This window comes from Eucalyptus grandis, chromosome 3 (genome assembly GCF_016545825.1).
Source record: "Eucalyptus grandis isolate ANBG69807.140 chromosome 3, ASM1654582v1, whole genome shotgun sequence".
Taxonomy (NCBI): domain Eukaryota; kingdom Viridiplantae; phylum Streptophyta; class Magnoliopsida; order Myrtales; family Myrtaceae; genus Eucalyptus; species Eucalyptus grandis.
Genome location: NC_052614.1, coordinates 66,013,903 through 66,033,974, shown reverse-complemented (window position 1 = coordinate 66,033,974; position 20,072 = coordinate 66,013,903). Strand labels below are relative to the sequence as shown.

The following is a 20,072-nucleotide window of genomic DNA, read 5'->3' as shown; positions in this document are numbered from 1 at the left end:
CTAGCTAATATTTTTCGATGATATCTTGCATGTTTTGCAATGAATTGCACAGGGTGAACGTGTGAATTATATTTGGTATTTTATTTCTTTCCCTCATATCAAGGTTGGCAATATGATGAAAGATGAAGCTTGGGAGTTTGATACGTGATGGTAAAATTTCTATTCGTAAATGTTCGCATAGTCAGTCTTAACTCCTCCAGATTATAACCCAATTAGCAGACCAGGTTTCTTAACTTAAGCTGGCGGTGTTGGATGGCACGGATATGACGTGCTGAAAAATTCAAACAATCCGAATCCAACCCGTCCCGGTATGTTTGATGGTATATTGGACACGAATGTGACATTTTCTGATTGTAAGTCAACTATTTAACATACGATATTGAAATTACCATAATTTATGGTAAGATGAGTTGGTACAGATACGAAAGTGATTATAATACGCTTACATGAAATGTCGGACCACTTGATGGTATCCTTTGCGAGGATGTACCTGGGTGACCAATTCACCAAAGATACAAACTGCAATGATACCCAAACTAATTCTTTTCCACTAAAAATAAAGTTCATATGATGCGATTAGCTCCATGATAGCTGAGAACATTTTTAAATGACCAAACAAAAAGTCTTTGCTTTCAAAGGTTGGTTATTGAGCACCATGCTTCACTGATTAATAAGACACATTAATATATGTGATAGTCTTCGCTTTCAAAGGTTACTTAATTTGCATCATGTTACGCGTGTTTTGTTTTGCTTTTTTTTAAAGTTGTAGTCGTTAGAAACTCAAAGGCTTCTATAATTGAAGCCAATTTGATGTCGATCCACGATCAATTAAAGTACTATTTTAACTTCAGCCCAGAAGTGAATGGATTATATTATTCTAATATGCGCTGAAATCTCAAGGACTTTGTAGGATTCGAATTTAATATGCAGATAATGGACAGGGTAAATAATTGGATACGAAACAATGGAAATTGCAAAGAACTTGCATTGGTTCATGCGTGCCCGTGCTTTATCGATGACTAAATTTGAGCACAAACTTCTGCAAAGGAAATTAACGGAGTGCGAAAGCAATTACAAAGCTTAGAAGACACGGCTGAAAAGCTTTTACAATTGAAGGTAGGAAAGTTAATCTAATTCGCACGAAATTCAGACGAGAAAGCAGAATCTAAACGGAACCGTCTTCTTCAAAATCTAATCGGCTCATTGCGATTTCCGACGACTGCTCACAGTGTATTTTTTATCCGAAATGCGTGCTAGAGATAATTTTTCTCGTCGTTGTTCTATCACATCAAATACAAATATTTTTATGATTGTTGTTATACAAATTAATCAGCCCTCGCATGGTTTCTTCAAGCATTCTTTTCATGCTAGCCCACGTCCCATGTGCATTGACTCCTCTTTTGTCTTTAACGAGCGAATCTTCTTCAGAATAACATTTATACAAATGAAGACCATCGTTATCATTGAATATGGGAGCCTTACAGTGAGACCCACGTCATCAATGATTATGATGATTTTACTCTTACATAGACCAAGCCGATGTAAAAAATTCCACAAGCATAAGCCATGCCGTGCCGTGCCGTACCGCGATTGGCTCCATTTATGCATGCAATAGCGAAACATGGCTAATACATCCGTTTTATGTAAACAAAGAGCACTGCGATTTGCGCTTTGCGTATATATGTTGCTCGCATGTTCACGGAAGCATCGCCCACTCCTAAAGAACGGTGAGAACTCCGAGCACCGAAATTCGTAGCAGACGGAACCGCTGTGTATCAAAATGAGTTCTGATAATCCTACTACGCATCAGCTTCCGAAAATAGATTTCTCCATATCCGACTTCAACCCGGGAAGCCCGTCCTGGGACTTGGTTCGTGGCGATGTCGTGACCGCGCTCGAAGGGTACGGATGTTTCGAGGCGGTGTGTGATCAGCTCGTCGACGGTGAGCTTCACACGAGTCTCTTCCGAGCCGTGAAAGAGTTGTTCGATCTGCCGGAAGAGACCAAGAGAGGTTTCACCGACCCCAAGAGACCGTACCAGGGCTACGTCGCCAGCCTCCCTTTCGCCCCAGGATATCAGGCGATGGGGATCGGAGGAGCCCTCGACTCTCCGGCTATTCAGAACTTCACAGGCCTCATGTGGCCTGACGGGAATGCGAAATTCCGGTACTTTTCGACCACCCCATGATCTTCCAACTCTCCTTGCTTCCTTTTCCGACGCAATTACTAATTCGCTTGCGGTTTGATTTACGCAGTGAGATTGTGCAGTCCTATTCATCAAAAGCAGCAGAACTAGGGAAGATGGTGATGAGAATGATCCTGGAGGGTTTGCAATTGCCAGTAGAAAAATATCGCGAGGATCTCATCGAAAATACAAGTCATCTCCTCCGGATGACGAAATATGAAGCTCCCAAGAATGGAGGGACTCGAGAAGTTAGCGGAATCAGTCATAACGACACAGGCTTTGTGACGATTCTTCGTCAGGATGGGTCGGTAAATGGACTAGAGATCAAGGCCAAGGATGGCCAGTGGATTAGGGCAACTCCTTCAGCTTCCTCCTTCATAGTCATGGTGGGAGATGCAATCCATGTGAGTATTCAACACTTCATCTCTCTCTCCCTCTTCTTTAGTTCATGCATTCGATGTTAATTATTGAAGTCGTTTCTGTTCGATCTGCTTACATCAAAAGAAAGTTGTTTCCGCACGGTTCATTAGATCGATCATTTTCTTGCTTGGTCATCGACAGCAAATGCATCTGGTTCGAAAGTTATAACTCAGCGCCCATCTCTACGTACAGGGATGGTCCAATGGGAGATTGTACAGTCCGGTGCACAGGGTGGTGATGAGCGGGACTCGAGCAAGGTACTCCGTCATTCTATTCTCGGCGATGAAAGGCGTGATTCGGTGCCCTGGCGAGCTGGTCGATGAACAACACCCTTTGCTTTTCAAGCCCTTTGAAGAAATCGATCTCGTACGATTAACGCGCGTGCTCGAGACCGAAGAAGGGTGGGAATCTGAGTCGACTCTTAGAGCTCGATATCTTGTGTGACAAAAGGAAACTAGCGTTTGGTTTGATTTCTTTTCCTGGTTTCTTTGTATGTACGGGGGTTCAAGATGGAGAACTTCATTTGGTAATTTGGAACTTGAGGACTCGTAGTTTCTATTACGTATCTTTCGACGATGTATCGAAAGATGTCTGGGTCATAATATCATCTAAATATAATGAAAAGGAAAGATTGTAGGACAGGGATATGTAGTTGAGTCACACCGTCCATTCCTTAAATTCAACTAAAATAAACTATATTTTACAAACTGGACCACAACAGCGAAAAACAATTAGTTATTCCATTCAACCTACCATTTATTAAAGTATGGATTTAACGTTACTTCTGGTTGTTGTTTGATTGAAAAATATCACACCTTAAAATTTATAGATAGTTTTCGTATATTCTGTTATATGATCATATTATTGAAATAGAAATTTTATTAAAGAAACGATGGATTGGCGAATATGAAGTTAGTTCACATAGTAAGACACTTGGTTTAACCATGAATGACAAAGATTTGTGTACAAATACCCAAAAAAAAAAAAAAAAAACGAAAATACTTGTATATGCTTTTCGTTTTAAAAAAGAAAGATTAATGTTACGCGTGCTAACAAGTTGGCAAGTCACTTCAATTAGTTCAAAAAGAAAAAAATCATGGCATAGAGTTTAGATTCCGATATGCATATCATTGAGGGAGCAAATATTAAATTAACGCGATAAAAAATTAGAAAATAGGAGGAACAATTAAATGCATTGAACATTTCCGTGAGATAAGATATTCTGGAGTTTAACATGTTCTCGATCCCACTCCTTGCATGTTTTCTTATGGTTTTATACTAGTAATTCTAGGAAGAAACGTGCGCAACAGTGTGCACCACTAAAAATAATAAAAGACCCATATCAATGCATTTTGAAATGTTGTGAAAGCAAGTGATCGAATAATAAAATAAATCAAATAAGAAAATAAATCTTACAAGTTGTTCGATCATAGCGTTCTATGTCCCCAAGGAGAATAGTAACGAATTCCACTATAGTTTAACTGATACAATGGAAATTACAATAACATTCGAGTCATTCAAACACTCTCAATATTTCCTAAACTCAATTACATTTAATAACTTACACAGTGTTTAGCTTTATAATTCCTCGCTAAATAATCTCTAAATCTCACAAAGGAATTATACAAATCTTAAACTCACAAGTTTTAATTTACTTGAACACTGATACTTATTGGATGTAATTTATGAATAAGCTTCGTTGAATCACAGGAAGACCCATTGCCAAACACCCAACGCCTATGGACATCGCTCACAAACAGAGCAACCACGGCACTCAAAAAAGTGTTCTCTGACCATTGGTGTGTGTATAATCTCTAAATCTCACAAAGGAAGATAATTAATTTAATATATTAAGTTAACCAATTTTTACTTTATGCAGTCAACAAAGTCAACACGTGAAGGAAAGCCATCCATCGCTTGAAGAAATCCCATACTGTCACGCCGACTCACAATAGGAAACAATCTTCCTTTCTTGCGCCAACTCCAGTTCGATCCTTATCCGCAAGTCACATGAATTGAAGTCCGAAACTTGCTCGATGAAAATCAGAAAAATTAACTCCATGCTTTCCTACAATTCATTTCCGATCCGGCTTCGTTCGTGAGCTTAAATTTGAGACGTAATTTAATATAAAACATAAATAAAATCATGCTTAAAAGAGGGGGAAAAAAGACAAGAAAAAGGTAGAATGATTTGAATAGGACCGTTCGTAGAAGCGCTCTCTCTGATATTTTCATCAACTATGAAAGCATAGAGTATGAGGAAAGCCCGTAGCATGCGGACAAGGTCAATCCAACTTCTCCAAATTTGCTCAAAAAAAAAAAAAAAACCCAACTTCTCCAATGTCGAACCCGCCGTATTCATTAGTATTCCATGCATCGACACGTGCAATCGCTCCCATTTTATATTGCGACTTCTCTTGAATTCTAGCATCGAGAGCCTTCAAGCATCTTGGGAAGACATCAACAAAAATTGTTTAAAAAGTTCTAAATTTATTATATAATAGCTAATTCAATATTAAAATTTTTGATTTAGCAAATTCAATTATAAACTTTTGAGATTTTACCAAAAAAAAAAAAAAACTTTTGAGATTTGTCAATATACTCATTTCATTTAATTTTGATAAAAAATTACTAATATAGATGTCGCCATCCTACAAAACATAGTCGGCGTTACTAACGTTGACGGTTTTTGCAATTCTTTTAATTTTTTTTTTGTTGTCCTTTTATTTTATTTTATTTTTTAATTTTCTTTTCCTTTTCTTTTTTCTTTTCTTTTTTATATTTTTTCGCTTAATCTTTTCCTTTTCGCTTGTGACCAATCCTCAATCATAGTCAAGACCGACTCTAATGATTGCCCATGAGCGAGGGTCTCGACGCCCTTGCCTAGTGGGCAAGTGTGTCCCTCACCGGCCAAAGGAAAACAGGAAAGCAAAGACAAGAAATGAAAAAAAAAAACGAAAAAAAAAAATTACAAAAATCATCTACATCAGCATCGGCCAGACATGCCAATAGCACAGCCAGCGTTGATTGTCACATTTAATGACTGTTTGCTAAAATTGACTAAGGGTGCGTTTGTTTGTGTTTTGTTGTTCAAAAATTGTTAGAGGAACAGAAATAGAAAAAACTATTTCTGCTTCCGGAGAACAATTTTTACTAGAAAGACGCGTTTGGTAAACTTGTTCCAGAAATAAAAATGAATAGAAACATGTTTGGTAAATTTGTATTCTTTTTTGTTTCTTTTAATTTTTTAATATTTTTATTTTATTTTTCTTTCTTTTTTTTTTTCTTTTTTTCTTCTTTTGGCCGGTCGCCGGCCTCGGCCATGGCCAGCGATCGGCCGATGAGGGTCGATGGCCTCGCCTTGGTTGGGTGAGCCCGAGCCTCGCCTTGGCTAGGTGAGCTCGGCGAGGCTCGGCCTCCCCCTGATCCGGGCGAGCCCGAGCTCGCCGAGCCTTGTCCCGCACCGGCGAGGCTCGACCTTGCCTTGGCTGGGCGAGCTCGCCCTCGCCGGGCTAGCGATCCTCCGGCGAGGTCGCCCGCCCTTGATGGCCGGGCCGATGACCATGGCCGAGGCCGACGACCAACCAAAAAAAGGAAGAAGAAAAGAAGAAGAAAAGAATGGAGAGAAAAAAATTTGTTCTTCAAAAGTGTTTCGGAACAAAAAATAAGTTTTTTTGTTTCTTATTTCTGTTCTAATTTTGTTCCCGGAACAAAAAAACAAATTTTGAACAAAAACGCAAACAAACGCGTTTATGTTCTTTTTTTTGTTCCCGGGAACAAAAAAATAGAAAATCTGTTCATGAACAAGAAAAAGAAACACAAACATGCACGCCCTAAAATGACTATTGAAGAACCGCCGAAGCCATTATACAACAGGTCTACAACTTTTTTGACAATTTTCCCACACAGCACATCCATGTGTTCCACCTTCAACCCCTCGACAAGCAGCCCGGCAGTTTGAGGCTACCCCAATTCGATGGCGGTGTTAATAGCACCGTCGTTTTGGGCGTTCAAATTCAGGAGATGGTTTGGTGGAAGCTCCAAACCCGTATAACTTTATGAGTCGTACAAAGAAAAGGTATCAGGGAGAAAAAAAATCAATTAATTTTAAAATGGTATGTTTAAGTTGAGAAGCAGGTGTCTCTTTGTTCTCAAGTTCTGAGAGTCTAGAACTGTGCCTGTGGCTTTGTGAAATAATTTTCCCAGTCATGATGATTATAAGTTCTATAGTAGTGTGATCACTAGGGTGTCTGTATGCTAATCATTGTCACGTTAATGCAGATGCTTGGCTACTTTCAACATTTCAAATTTATTCTTCATTTCCAATCTCTGCACTTTTGGTTGGTAAGCAGTTTATCTATTGATCATTTGATGTCGTGGTCAGATCTCGAATTCTTTGTATTTAATTGAAGTGTACTTGACAGTTCTTTGCAATTATAGGCACTAATGAGAGATTTAATGTCAAAGGCTAAGGTGCCTCGAGATGTTGGTGGAGAAACCCCAGCCACTGGTAGTCTAGATTCTACCTCTGGACAGGTTGATAAGGAGAAGAAAAGGCTCTTGGATTATGTAAATGATGATTAATGCAGTGCCATTCTAGAGACAGCCCAAGAAAGAAAAAATGGCGTCATCTTCTTCATTTGAGAGGACTTTGGCAAGGCAGCTCAGATTGGTTGGCAATGGCCTCCTCAATGCCCCTTCTTCTGTTGACAAGCTTCTCGTTCTTCTCAATGAATGGTGCCCAATATGCCCATTCATGCATTTGCAAATGATGATCTGGTGTGCTGTGTTTCTTTGCCTTACTTACGGTATGCTGTGCTCCTTGGGATAAAAAAAAAGCTTGATGGTGTTTGATAGTTGTTTGGTGCTGTGCAGTATTTGTATTGAATTACTCATCAGCATTCTTTGCCTTTGGAACTGATTTTCATTTCTGTCTTGAATTTTTTTTCCATCATACCTCTTTATCAGATGTACCGTTTCTTCGTATGGTTTTGTAGATTGTCCTTTTCCTCCAAGATTTCTGCTTTAAGCTCATATAATCACCTTGCTGGCTATTGCTTTTCCTCCAAGATTTCTCCTTTTCGTATGGTATTGCTTCTGATTTGCCATCTTCCATGGAATAAGTTTCTAGATGAAATGGACTTCGATGCCATCCTTTTATTGTCATTTCCAATAAAGATTCTTCCATTGCCCATGATAAGCTACTGAAATCTTCAAATTTTTTACTCTGGCTACTTCATCCCATTGTTGTTCTCTTACATGTGGATATACAATGCTTCCATACAAAAGCTGATTTTCAGGGCTTGATTTGTTGGAGTTGTCTTCACGTCTAGCTTTGCTCATCTTTCTGTCGTTCATTTATCACTTACTAAACTAATGGGGATAACAGTGACTAGTGAGGTGAATCTTGCTTCAGTTCTTTGGCATGGTTCATGACGATGATATATGTTGTTAAATTAATTGGACTATTTGGATTTTGAGGTTCTGCTATGACATATTAAGTGGCTGTATGAGCCAGACAAGACTTTGGACCCACCCAAAAAAAAAAAAAAAAAAAAAAAACGGAAGGTAAAAGACTTTAGACAAAATAAAATAGTAGGTCAATAGAGAAGTATTCCATAACGTCTCTTTCTCTAGCACATGTCCACCATTTATCTGATGCGCCCTCCAGGGTTTGGCTGTTAACAAACAAATCCCTCATTCAATACAGTTTTCTTTCTAGTTTTCCATTCCAGTAGACTTTCTCTCTATCTGTTAGCCCTTCTCTTTGTTTTCTTTTCCCCTTGGCTGGACTGAACCTATTAAATAGTTGAACAGAACCATTATTCCCACATTCAAAAGCTTTCCACAGGTGGCTTATGGGTTCGTTTGTTCCCCTGGAGAAGTTGTGCTTGATCTGGATAGTGCTCCCAGATCGAACACCAGTGATGCTGCTGTCCTCCTTTTCGCCAATGATATTGTTCCTGTTGCTAAAACAAGTACAGAAAACGCTCATTCTGCAGATTTTAAGGGTTCAATGAAGCTAGGAATTGACTTAGAGGCACTTCCAAAGAAAAGGGAACAGAAACCTAACAAGTTGGTGAACCCTGATGAAGGCTATGACCTCTCTTGGCTATATGCAGAGAGGCAAAAATATGGTCGTAGAAGGGTCCTTGGGAATGGACACGATCTTTCAGCTGCCTCTAAAGTTCCCTCAAAAATGAGAAGAATGCAGCAAATGTTAAATATTGAGCCAGGTGCAGGTGAGAGCACTGTCGCTCAGGATGAGGAAGCTCCAGTCCTTGGTGATCTTGCCAGGAAAAAATCAAAGCTCCTAGTAGTGGGGGGAAAGATGAGCAATTATAACAATGCTGTATTAGAGGTATAATCGTAATTCTTGCAGTATAATCTGATTATGTTAATTGGTACAGTGCTATATTTTTATTATCTTTTCTTAATTAGAAAGCCTTTTTTTCCCTTCAATTAAAATACTGAAGTATATCAGAAAGGCTGCGCATGGAAACAATTCTGTTTCTTTTTTGTTCCTGGGAACAGAAACAAAAAAGTGTTTCTGTTCCGGGAACAATTTTTGAACAAAAGAACGTGTTTGGTAACGTTTGGTCCGGGAATAAAAATGAATAGAAACACGTTTGGTAAATTTTTATTCTTTTTTGTTTCTTTTAATTTTTTAAACATTTTTATTTTATTATTTATTTTTTTCCTTTCTTTTTATTTTTCTTTTTTTCAGCCGGTCACCGGCCTCCGGCGACCGGCGGACGGGGCCAACAGCCTCGCCCAGCCACGGCGAGGCTCGCTGGCCCCCGGCGAGGCCGAGCCTCGCCGTGGTTGGGCGAGGCTCGGCCTCGCCGGATTTGGGCGAGCCCGAGCTCGCCCGAAGAAAGGCGACGCCGAGCCTCGACGGCCGGTCGCCGGCCATGGCCGAGGCCGGCGACCGCGAAAGAAAAAAGAAGAAAAAAAAAAGAAAAGAAGAAGAGAAGAAGAAGAGAGAGAAGAGAAATGTTCCTTCAAGAAATGTTTCTGAGCAAAACAACAAATTGTTGTTTCTTTTTTGTTCTTATTTCGTTCCGAAAGAAAAAAAAAAAGAACAGAAACGCAACCAAGCGCGTTTCTGTTCCTTTTTTGTTCCCGGGAACACTTTCCGCACAGAAGTGTTTCGGAAACGTTTCCATGCACGCCCAAAGTTTCTATTGAACATTTCGATACAATAGTCAAACAGACTGAACTCCTGCTGCTGCTATTATTATTATTATTATTAGTAGTAGTAGTAGTAGTAGTAGATTATTATTAGTAGTAGTAGTAGTAGTAGTAGTAGTAGTAGTATTATTATTATTATTATTATTATTATTAGTAGTAGTAGTAGTAGTAGTAGTAGCTCCGCTGAATTTTGTGGTTACAGTAATTAGATAATGTTGACACGTAGTAGTAGTAGAACTGAAGTAGTTTAAAAAGCTCCGCTGAATTTTGTGGTTACAGTAATTAGATAATGTTGACACGTTTCTTCTTACTTTTTTCTAATTACTACATGGTTTAATCTTTGTGCCCTTTTTTAATTTTTATGTACTCATGTATTTTCTTAATAATTTTCAGGATGCTGGAGTTCTCGCTGAAGGATTAGTTTGCCCTTTTTTTTAATTTTTATGTACTCATGTATTTTCTTAATAATTTTCAGGATGCTGGAGTTCTCGCTGAAGGATTAGTTGGACTTAGAATAAAGGCCCGGTGGCCATTTGATGAGATGTGAGCACTCTAGACATTCACTAGCAATACTTTATATCTGTCTTGGTTGAGCATGTTATTTGTCAATCCTCATCTCCTTCTTTCACTTGCGACTGCTGTTCCTTCGGTGATGGCTGGCTGCTGCTGTTGTTCCAATGATGGTCTACAGCACTAATGGTTGTTTATGTCATTATGGTTGTTTATGTCATTTTCTTCCTGTTCCTGATCGTTTGTTTTACAGGTTCTATGATGGCCTAATTCAATCTTACGACCCTCTAACGAAAAAAGCACAAGGTGAGGTGACTATCAGTCTTTGAAAGTTTATCTAACTGGGACTCACCATTTTGTTTTGATCAGCTCAGTTAGCTTCTTGCGTGTATCTATGGAGATCAGTCCTTTTGTTATCCTCAAGTCTTATCTGTTAGCTAACTTTTTATAATATCGTAACTGTTTCAGCAGGGGTCTCTCGCTCTATGCTCTCTGTACCTCATTTTTTAACTCTGAGATCTTGCAACTGCATTTTCTTTGATCTTGTGCTAAATATATTTGGCCTGATTGGGGACTATAGGTTTTGTACGATGATGGGGACAAAGAAACCTTAAACCTTGAGAAGGAAAGGAGGGAGTTCATTGAGGATGATTTGCCAGTTGAAGTAAGTGTTCACTTTAATTTGTTATCTTTCCATGTTTCGTTTCATTAAGTGACATAACTCCCTGTTTATGTGCTTCTTGGATATCTTGAAGCATCGACAGGTGGCTGATAATCCCAAACCCATTACTTCACCTTTCTTGTAAGTTTTGCCTTTTTCTGATATTTGTGCCAGCGTGTTTCTTTTTTGTCCTAATGAAATTACCTGTCTTATTTGCTCCTGATTGTTGTATCAAACTGAGAAAGCAGAATGGGAATAAAGGAAGTTTTCCATTGATATTAAATTACAAAAATATGTTCAGAGGTTAGATTTCAATACACATTATCTTACTATTTTTATTGTTCGCTTGGCTGCAAGCTTATCTCTTGTGTTTCTTTCCAGGGCCGGAGTAGCCACTAGATTGCAAGAAGATGAAGAAGCTCCATTCTAGAGACATCTTGACAACCAGTGTACCAACATATGGAATCTCTATCATGCTAAAGCATTCTGTCTTTCTTTATTCAGCGAGGCCTCACAGCTCAGTCAGTGCTCCGGGATCAACGATTGAGGAAGGGGATACTCTAGGATTGGCAGTAATTTTGTGAGCTATACCTTTCTGTCAAGGAAAATTCTTTTCTACAGATATGAAGTTGTGAGAAGCATCCACATCGTACTAGAAGCTGGTGCATGGAGGCCTTTTCAATCTCTCCCACCAAAATTCTGACTTTGCCGGTCTTGGTCCATCTCTTCAGGTTTTGCATAATGTGAGTTTGTACAAAATCCCTTGTCTTGAGCTCATAGATATCCCTGAAGAATGTATTATTTGCTCTTGGATCGAGATGAATCTGTTGTTAAATTCTGGAGTTCATAGAAGTTTTTCAGTCTCGAGCTTACATGGCAAGCTGTAGCTCGAGGCTTTTGTCCCAAGTACTTAAGAGCAGTCCTGACACTCAGAAATATGATAAAGAACATAATTCAGTAGCCTTGGAGGTCCCAGAGACTACGACTTCTGCCAGGAACAAGCTAAAATCTGAAATTTCTCCGGATTGGTATTCATTGAAGAAGAAAGGAATTGATGGGGTAATATATTGTTGATTGCTTTGGCATCACATGCCACTTCTGTTTATTCATAGCTATGCTGTTTCTTATGTCGTGAGGCACCTTATAGTTTTCCTTTATATTTACTCTAAACCCTTGTTGAATCATAACAGTGACCATAGGCAAAATTTTTGTCTACAGGATAAAATTTTATCCTCTTTTGTGTCAATTAGATGTCTTGAGGATTCATATCATTTCGATGCTGAGGACTTTTTGAGGACCATCTATTGTTCTCTGACTGGTGCTTTTTGTAACATTTTGTCTTGCAGTATTACTATGAAGGCGTTATTTGTGATCTTGGAGGCAACTTGTTATGTTGTGATAGCTGTCCCTAGACCTTTCATATCAAGTTCCTTGATCCTCCTCTCAAGGTAGTTCATAGCTATTTGAGGGGTCTTGCCTTGAGTTAGATGCGTTAATTGCTGTCATTTGTCTTATCGTACTTGATTGAGATAATTTAGTTGTCTCATTTTATTGTTTTCCATTTCCAGCGGATTCCACTAGGGAAATGGCAATGTCCTAAGTGCCGCTTGAAAAATGATTCAGTTGAGCCAATAAGCCATCTCGATTCCAGTTTGAAGCGAGCTCGGACGAAAATTTGTGGGTCAAGATCGAAGACATTGTCTACCACGGAAAAAGTATCTCGAATGCTTGGTGGCTCCCATTTTCCAAGCAAGAGGTCTTTGAGTGGAGGGAATTCTGTTAGTAACACCTGAAGTTCAGCCATTGGAAGGTAATCCAGATATGTCCCCAGGAGAGGACCCATGCACCATCAAGCCTGGTTGCCCATCCCTGGGTGGTTCTACGGATGGAACCTCTTCCTCTCGAAAATGAGGATGAACAGAAGGTAGATGTACCTCCAGCAAAAAGCACCTTCAACCAGATGGTTAGCTTCTCCTTCTATGCCCGCTTCATCTCATTCTCAACTGGTGAGTTCGGACCAATATGATGAAGCATCGAGAAAAATTCTCAATGTTCGATGGATTCAATAGTCCGATGGTCAAGCAGCTCTCGGAATTGGTGCTAGTAAAGAGAGAGCTAAGAAGAGAAAGCTTGTGCAGAAAAATGACATTCTGAAGAAACGCATGACTGACAATGGAAAGCAAATTATTGCTACTTCTAAGAGCAGGAATGATGATGGCAAGCAAATTATTGCTGCTTCTAAGAGCAGGAATGATGATGGCAAGCAAATTATTGCTACTTTTAAGAGACATGGATCGAAGACGAAAGCTGCAATACCTGAAATAGGTAATTCACAATTAAGAAAGAGAACAATTGTAAACAAGGGTTCACGGTCTGCCATGGAAGATAATGGAGCAAAAGAAGGTTCAAATGGTCCAAATAAACAAAAGGTAGATACTTTTACATTGGCCTTTTCATTACTGACATATTACGCATAGACATATATAAGATACTTCCTAGAATTCGGCTGGAATTTTAATGGTAAAGCTGGAGGAAGAGTCGAAAACTGTAAAAAATGGTTGACAACATTTCATCTTTCTTCTATTGAGATTGAAAGACGTGATTTCAGCAGGTTCATCAATGTAGACCTGCTGTGTATAAAGATTACTTACCAAGTTTAGTTCAAATGCTTTACTGTTGTTCCTTTTTAAGTGCTGAATGTATTCTCCTCTGTTTTTATCCTCTAATTTTGCAGGAGGAGCCCCATATCCATTGCAACAGCTGCTCTCTGATGAGAAGAAGTCTCCCCAAGGTTTTAGTTTCTCCAATCCTATTCAATTTGAACAACTAAAGACATTGGTGCATATGTAAATGGCATTTGGAACAGTGCATGCATATAAATAACCGAATGTTTGTGCAGATATATCACTTGCTACTAGAGTCACTGAGGGGATGATTAGGAACTCCTCCAGGGATCTGTATCCTCACATTTCGAAGATAAATACCAAGCTAGTATGGCAAGGAAGGGGATCTAAAGAATTTCTGTAGCTTTTGAGTGTGTAGATATACAAACAAAATCGACATTAGTTAACTTTCAGTTAGTTTTGGAAATCGGAACAATCTTGAATTTTTAATTCTTGTTATAAAGAATATGGGGGTTCTTAATTATTACTCTTTGTATTGTTGGAAGATATCTTGAAAACTTTGTTATTCAAACATTGAAATGATGTGTTCGAGTTCTTTTTGGCCCTTGACTACAGAATACCAGTGTCATACAAAATACACTGCTTCAATTTCGCAAAATAATGTGGGCAAGAATACGTAGCATTGTTCAACTCTGACGAGATGTTGGTTTAATAAGTTATAAGTCCGTTCACTTTGATCCTTTAAGCTCTCAATTCATGTGGTTAAATCTCATTAGTAGTCTTGGTCTCCATACCCGTCCCTTCCTTTGATTGGTCATCATAGTAAAACTCAATTTCACCAGGTATGTTTTTGTGCTTGAAGAGATGAAACTCTACATGCTGCAATCTCAAAGTCCCGATTTCGATTAATATGAATCTATAAGAAATGATGCACAAATCAGTTAAACTCTATGTGCATTTCCCCTTTGTCCTCCTGAAAGCTTGGCGGAGTTTTAACAATGACTTTTCATGGTTGCTAGTACTGCTCATTATGCAAAAAATTCCTAACACTACAACTAGAAAATGAACCCTTATTGACATAGAAAATTTGTGATGTTTTGACGATATAATATATATGATACAAGCTTTTAGTCTCATACAAAGAACCTTAAGCTTGGGGAGATGGTATGTGCCAATCCAAGGTGCCCAGAGTGCATACTGACTTTATGAAGGTTTACTCAAAGTCAGTATGCTGCTGATAGCTTTTTCCTAGCTTTGAACACCCAATTCGATTTGATTATGGATATAATCTTTTTTGCTTAGAAAAAAAAATAACAATTTATTAAATATGACACAAGATACACAATAAGAAAATCAAAACTAGCAACAAAAGAGATCACATCAAGCCTCACTTGGCTAGCACATTGAAAACTCATTAAATAAGTGGACCTCTCTTATGAAGTAGGGAAACGAAGAATTTCTATTGTATTTCCATCTCAGCACACAAGGGGAGTAATCTTCTGGAAGAACTAACCCTGTTGAACGGTCTAGATTTTCCTTTTAATGACCAAAAAAGTAATCCTTTCAAGTGGTTATCTCCGTTTCTTCTTCATTGTTAAAGGGACGGGTGGAGTAATTGGTCTCTTCTTCGCAAAAAGCACTTGCTCTGCTTTCTAACTCATCATCAATATCACTATCAGTATCACCACCTGGATCTCTTGCAGTTAGACCGGACTCCTCAGCATCTTTCGCAGCTTTTCCCTCTCCAGACTGCAAGTTGGCATACAATTTCCATTCCACAGGGTCATTTGAAAATTCAGGTCTCGTTTGACGTGAAAACTTTGCACCAAGACCAAGTCTATAGAAAGATTTGAGTTCCACTTAACAATCACAACTAGAAAAAGCATAATAAGAGAGAATCGAACCAAAAGAACTTGGATTTAGGGCGAGACGAGCAAGTAGGTTCTCAATGAAGAGGGAGGCGAATACAAGAGAGCCCAACAACCAACGACTTGATTCAGCGAAGAAAGTAGACACCAAGAGAGAGGCAAGCACTGGGAACTGATGAGCGAAGACCGAAGATGACCAAGCAGTGACCAAATATCCGAGTAATAAAGAGCAGCGAAACCAGAGGCGAATTCTAGAGAAGCGTAATGAGAAGATGGCTTTCGGGTTGTACGGGGGAGCTCGATTTGATGACGATTCTTGGTGCGTGCTCATGGATTTGAGAGAGAAGAAGAAGACGATAACTTTGAGATAGCTGGGGTGGGTCAGGAAGGGAAGAGGTGAAAACGTGTGCTCTAGGTTTCCAACTAAAGGGTTAAAAACCCTTGGAATTTCATTTAGTTACGAGGGCAATACTGACAATTGAACAAAATTCATTAATGATGCTTATCGAGAATGCTCAAATGTCCATCCCTGTTTTTGGGCTTCCAGCCAAGAGTGTTTACAAAAAAAATTTGCCGAACACTTATTTTTAGCCCAAAAGGCTTTGGAGGCTTAAAGTGGCTTTCAATCGCAGCCTTGTGGACATCGGAAACGAGAGTGATCCTAGTCGCGGAACAGAATTGTCATTAACCTCATCTTGATCACATACATAAAATTACCAAGCCCCAAAAAAGGAAAAAATAAGTAAATAAAGAAAAGGGAAAAAAAGGCTGTAACCTCTGAAAACGCGAGAAAAAAAGACAGAAAGAAGAAACGATATTCACACAACTTCGCCCGGCGTGTTCCCTCCTTCTTTACATCGCCATGGCCCCGCCGGCGTCGGAGACGGGTGGACGCGACGCCGGCCGGGGCGGCGAGCTTCGACGGGGCCGTCGCCGCGACGGCCCACCCCGCGCCGCCCGCCGGCCGAGCGGCCGGCGATCCTGGAGACGGCGCGGGAGGCGAGGCGGAGCAGTTTCTTGATTAGGCCTCTGCTCGTAAGATGCCCCTGGGTCCGCACCCGCACCCGCCTGCGATCGCGCGCGTCGAAATCCATTTCTTGAAGCGGATAGAGAGAGAGTGCAATGCCCGCGGCGGCGGCGGCGGCGGCGGCGGCGGGTCTTGTGGAAGCTTCGCTTTTGGTGAAGTGGCCGGCTCGAGCGAGGTTTACGTGGAGAGTAAAGCTTTCTGCGTCCTCTCCAAAAAATGGTAAAATAAATAAATGAAATGCTCGTTTTATAGCCGTCCCTTCTACAAGAAAGCTGCTGATCGACGGTCACGAGGTTACGAATGCATCCGGAACAAGATCAGAAGTAAATCTCACCGTCCATTTCTTAAAGAATCGGCAATGCATATTACCAACTTAATTGCTGATCTCTCCAAGTTGCGTTGAAAGTTATCATCATTGTCGGAATATCTTCGCCTTTTGTGAAATCTCCTTTTTGAAGGCACAATGGATGAAAATGATTTTTAGCCATTCATCAACTCATCAAAGTCATCATCTAAGTGGACTCCCAATCACCAAAGCCATCTTATCATATATATCAATCATCTTATTAAGATACTTTTCATAAAAACGATGGATCTATCAATGCACAATATTCATTTAGTTATTGATTCCACAGCTAGATGTGAAAGGAACTTTATAAACTATGCTCCGAGGCAAGTGCAAATGCTAAAACATGATAGGTAAAATACTCATTCTTTTAAAAAACTTAAGAGATTGCCGGTTAAGAAAGTATATGAGTTTTCACAGATAATTGTTTCTATTAATAATTGCACGATATCTTCCTCTCCCCTAATTTAATTTACTTGCCCAATCCAATTATCGGAAGACATACTTTTCGTCTCCAAAATCTAGGAAATTAGGAATCCCGTTTCTGGATGCCGTGCTTCAAGAATTGCGACAGGAGACCGTTCGTTCGTGGAAATTTCTTGGACAAAACAATTTTGCCATTTCGGATGGTCCCGTGAATTTATTTTCGCAAAGAGATCGCTCGAAATTAAAAGATTTGATGGTTATTGAAAACGAGAGTAATCCTAGTCGTCGAACAGCATTGTTATAAGCCTCATCTGATCACGTACATAAAAATACCAATGCCCCTCAAAAGAAAAAAAATAAATAAATACAGAAAAGGGAGATAAAAAAAAAAAAAAGGTGTAATCCCGAATTTTTTCGGTTTTTTTACTGCAGCCACAAAGATAGCGATCGAAAAAGACAGGAAAAATTCGATAAAAAAACGATCCAGTCCTCATCCGGATTCTTCAAGCATCTTTTCTTTGCAAGCGCGCGCCCATCTACTTCGATTCCTCGTACGTCTTTAACGAGGATAGGATTGATCTACTCGACCGACATGATCGTCGCTCGTCACGAGTCGAAACGCCACGGAACGCAGGAAATTTCAGTGCGAGGCTAAGCTCCGAGAACGTTTTCGGATGCTCGGGACTAACATGGCGGATTGTAGAAAACGCTAATCGGTGAAGAATTTGTTCAAAGAAACCATCATTTCATCAGAACTAACACTGCCCTGTCCCATGCATAATTTTAATTAAGGAGCAGCATGCGTCATGGATGTCGTTAAGAATTATATAATCATTATGCGTTTGGGCATGTAATTGTTTTCTTAGGTATACTGCTGCCATAAGTGCACAGAAGCATCGCCATTTCTAAAGCACGTTGAGAAGGCCAAGCAACTGAGTATGACATAGCCATTTGCAGAAGAAGAAACCGGCCATCTACCAAAATGGCTTCTGATAATCCTGCTAAGCATCAGCTTCCGAAAGTCGATTTCTCCGCCTCCGATTTGAGCCCAGGAAGTGCATCTTGGGACTCGGTTCGTGGCGATGTCATGGCTGCCCTCAAAGAGTACGGATGCTTTGAGGCGGCGTGCGACCAGCTCTTCGACTGGGAGCTTCACACGAGTCTCTTTCGAAATGTGAAAGAGTCAGTTGAGCTGCCGGAAGAGACCAAGAGACGTTTCGCCGACACCGAGAGGCCGTACCACGGCTACGTTACCAACCTTCACTTTGCGCCAGGGTATCATGCCATGGGGATCGGCGGAGTGCTCGACTCTCCGGCGATTCAGAACTTGACGGATCTCATGTGGCCCGACGGGAATGCGAAATTTTGGTACTTTCCGACGTCTTGATTTCCACTCTCTCTTCTTGCTGCCTTTTCCGACGCACTCTTTGATCTTTCAAGTTGGTCAACTTCTTCTTCATTTAAAAATGCAAGTGACACTTCAACTGCTCTAAATAAGTATTCGTATAACTATAATCAAGAATTCTTTCACCTAAAAAATAGACACCAACGAATTATACATTAACATAGGACCAAAATTCGGAAATATGTCGACCTAGTTCATCACTAATTCGCTTCTGCTTGATCGACACAGTGAGATCGTGCAGTCCTACTCATCGAAAGCATCAGAACTAGAGAAGATGGTGAAGAGAATGATCCTGGAGGGCTTGCAATTGCCGGTAGAAAAATACCGCGATGATATCATCGACAAGACGAGCTATTTCCTCCGGATAATGAAGTACGACGGGATCAAGGAAGGAGGGACCGAAGAAGTCAGCGGGACCAATCACCGCGACCCGAACTTCGTGACCATTCTTCGTGAGGACGGAGCGGTGAACGGTCTGGAGGTCAAGGCCATGGATGGCCAGTGGATTAGGGCAACTCCTTCAGCTTCCTCCTTCATGGTCATTCTAGGAGATGCAATCCATGTGAGTGTATAGCACGTCATCTCTCTCTCTCCCTCTCCCTCTCCCTCTCCCTCTCCCTTAGTTTCTGCATTCGAGTGGCTTCCATTCGATCTGCTCGCTGTGAAAAATTGTTGTTTTTCAACAAATCTCATGCGGTTCATCAGATGAAGCATTTTCTTTACTTGGCCAAAGTAAGCAAATGCATCTGGTTGAGAATGTTATAACTCCTGTAGGGATGGTCCAACGGGAGATTGTACAGCCCAGTGCACCGGGTGGTGATGAGAGAGACTCGCGCACGGCATGCCATCGGCCTTTTCTCGACAATGAAGGGTGTGATCCGGTGCCCTGGGGAGCTGGTCGACAAGCAGCACCCCTTGCTTTTCAAGCCCTTCGAAGAAATCGATCTAATGCGGTATCATCGCATACTCGAGAACGAAGAAGGCTGGGAACTTGAGTCGACCCTTAGGGCTCGTTATCTTGTGTGAGAGAGAAAACTAGTTCTTGGTTGGATTTCTCTTCCTGCTTTCTCAGTATATGTATAGTGGTGGTTGGATTTCTCTTCCTGCTTTCTCAGTATATGTATAGTGGCTCGAGATGGAGATGTTTATTTTGTAGTCAATTTCTAATACGTATCTTTCGTGGTTGCGTACGTCATGATATCATCTACTATATATAATTTTAAAAAATGGGTTAGTGAAATAGACATTTGTTGTTGAGCCACACCATCACAAAGCTCGAAGTAGAATTTATAGATAGTTTAGTGTCACTTATTTTTTCTTGTTTGGTCGAAAAGCTTACATCATGCAGAATTTATCGATAATTTTCGTATATTATCGTATCATCGAAAGAGAAAGTCTAACTAAAC

General features: G+C 40.2%; 2 protein-coding genes across 2 annotated transcripts; both read left to right on the top strand.

Moving 5' to 3' along the window:
* The first annotated feature begins 1,654 nt into the window (after positions 1–1,654).
* On the top strand, positions 1,655–3,143 carry LOC104438479 (probable 2-oxoglutarate-dependent dioxygenase AOP1). The gene is made up of 3 exons (XM_010051638.2): positions 1,655–2,166; positions 2,256–2,589; positions 2,798–3,143. Exons 1-3 carry the CDS (start codon positions 1,781–1,783, stop codon positions 3,047–3,049), a joined length of 972 nt encoding a protein of 323 aa, XP_010049940.2. The 5' UTR covers positions 1,655–1,780; the 3' UTR covers positions 3,050–3,143.
* A 15,100-nt stretch (positions 3,144–18,243) lies between these two features.
* On the top strand, positions 18,244–19,692 carry LOC104440474 (probable 2-oxoglutarate-dependent dioxygenase AOP1). The gene is made up of 3 exons (XM_039309935.1): positions 18,244–18,629; positions 18,895–19,228; positions 19,441–19,692. The coding sequence occupies exons 1-3, from the start codon at positions 18,244–18,246 to the stop codon at positions 19,690–19,692; spliced, it is 972 nt and encodes a 323-aa protein (XP_039165869.1).
* The last annotated feature ends 380 nt before the right edge of the window (positions 19,693–20,072 follow it).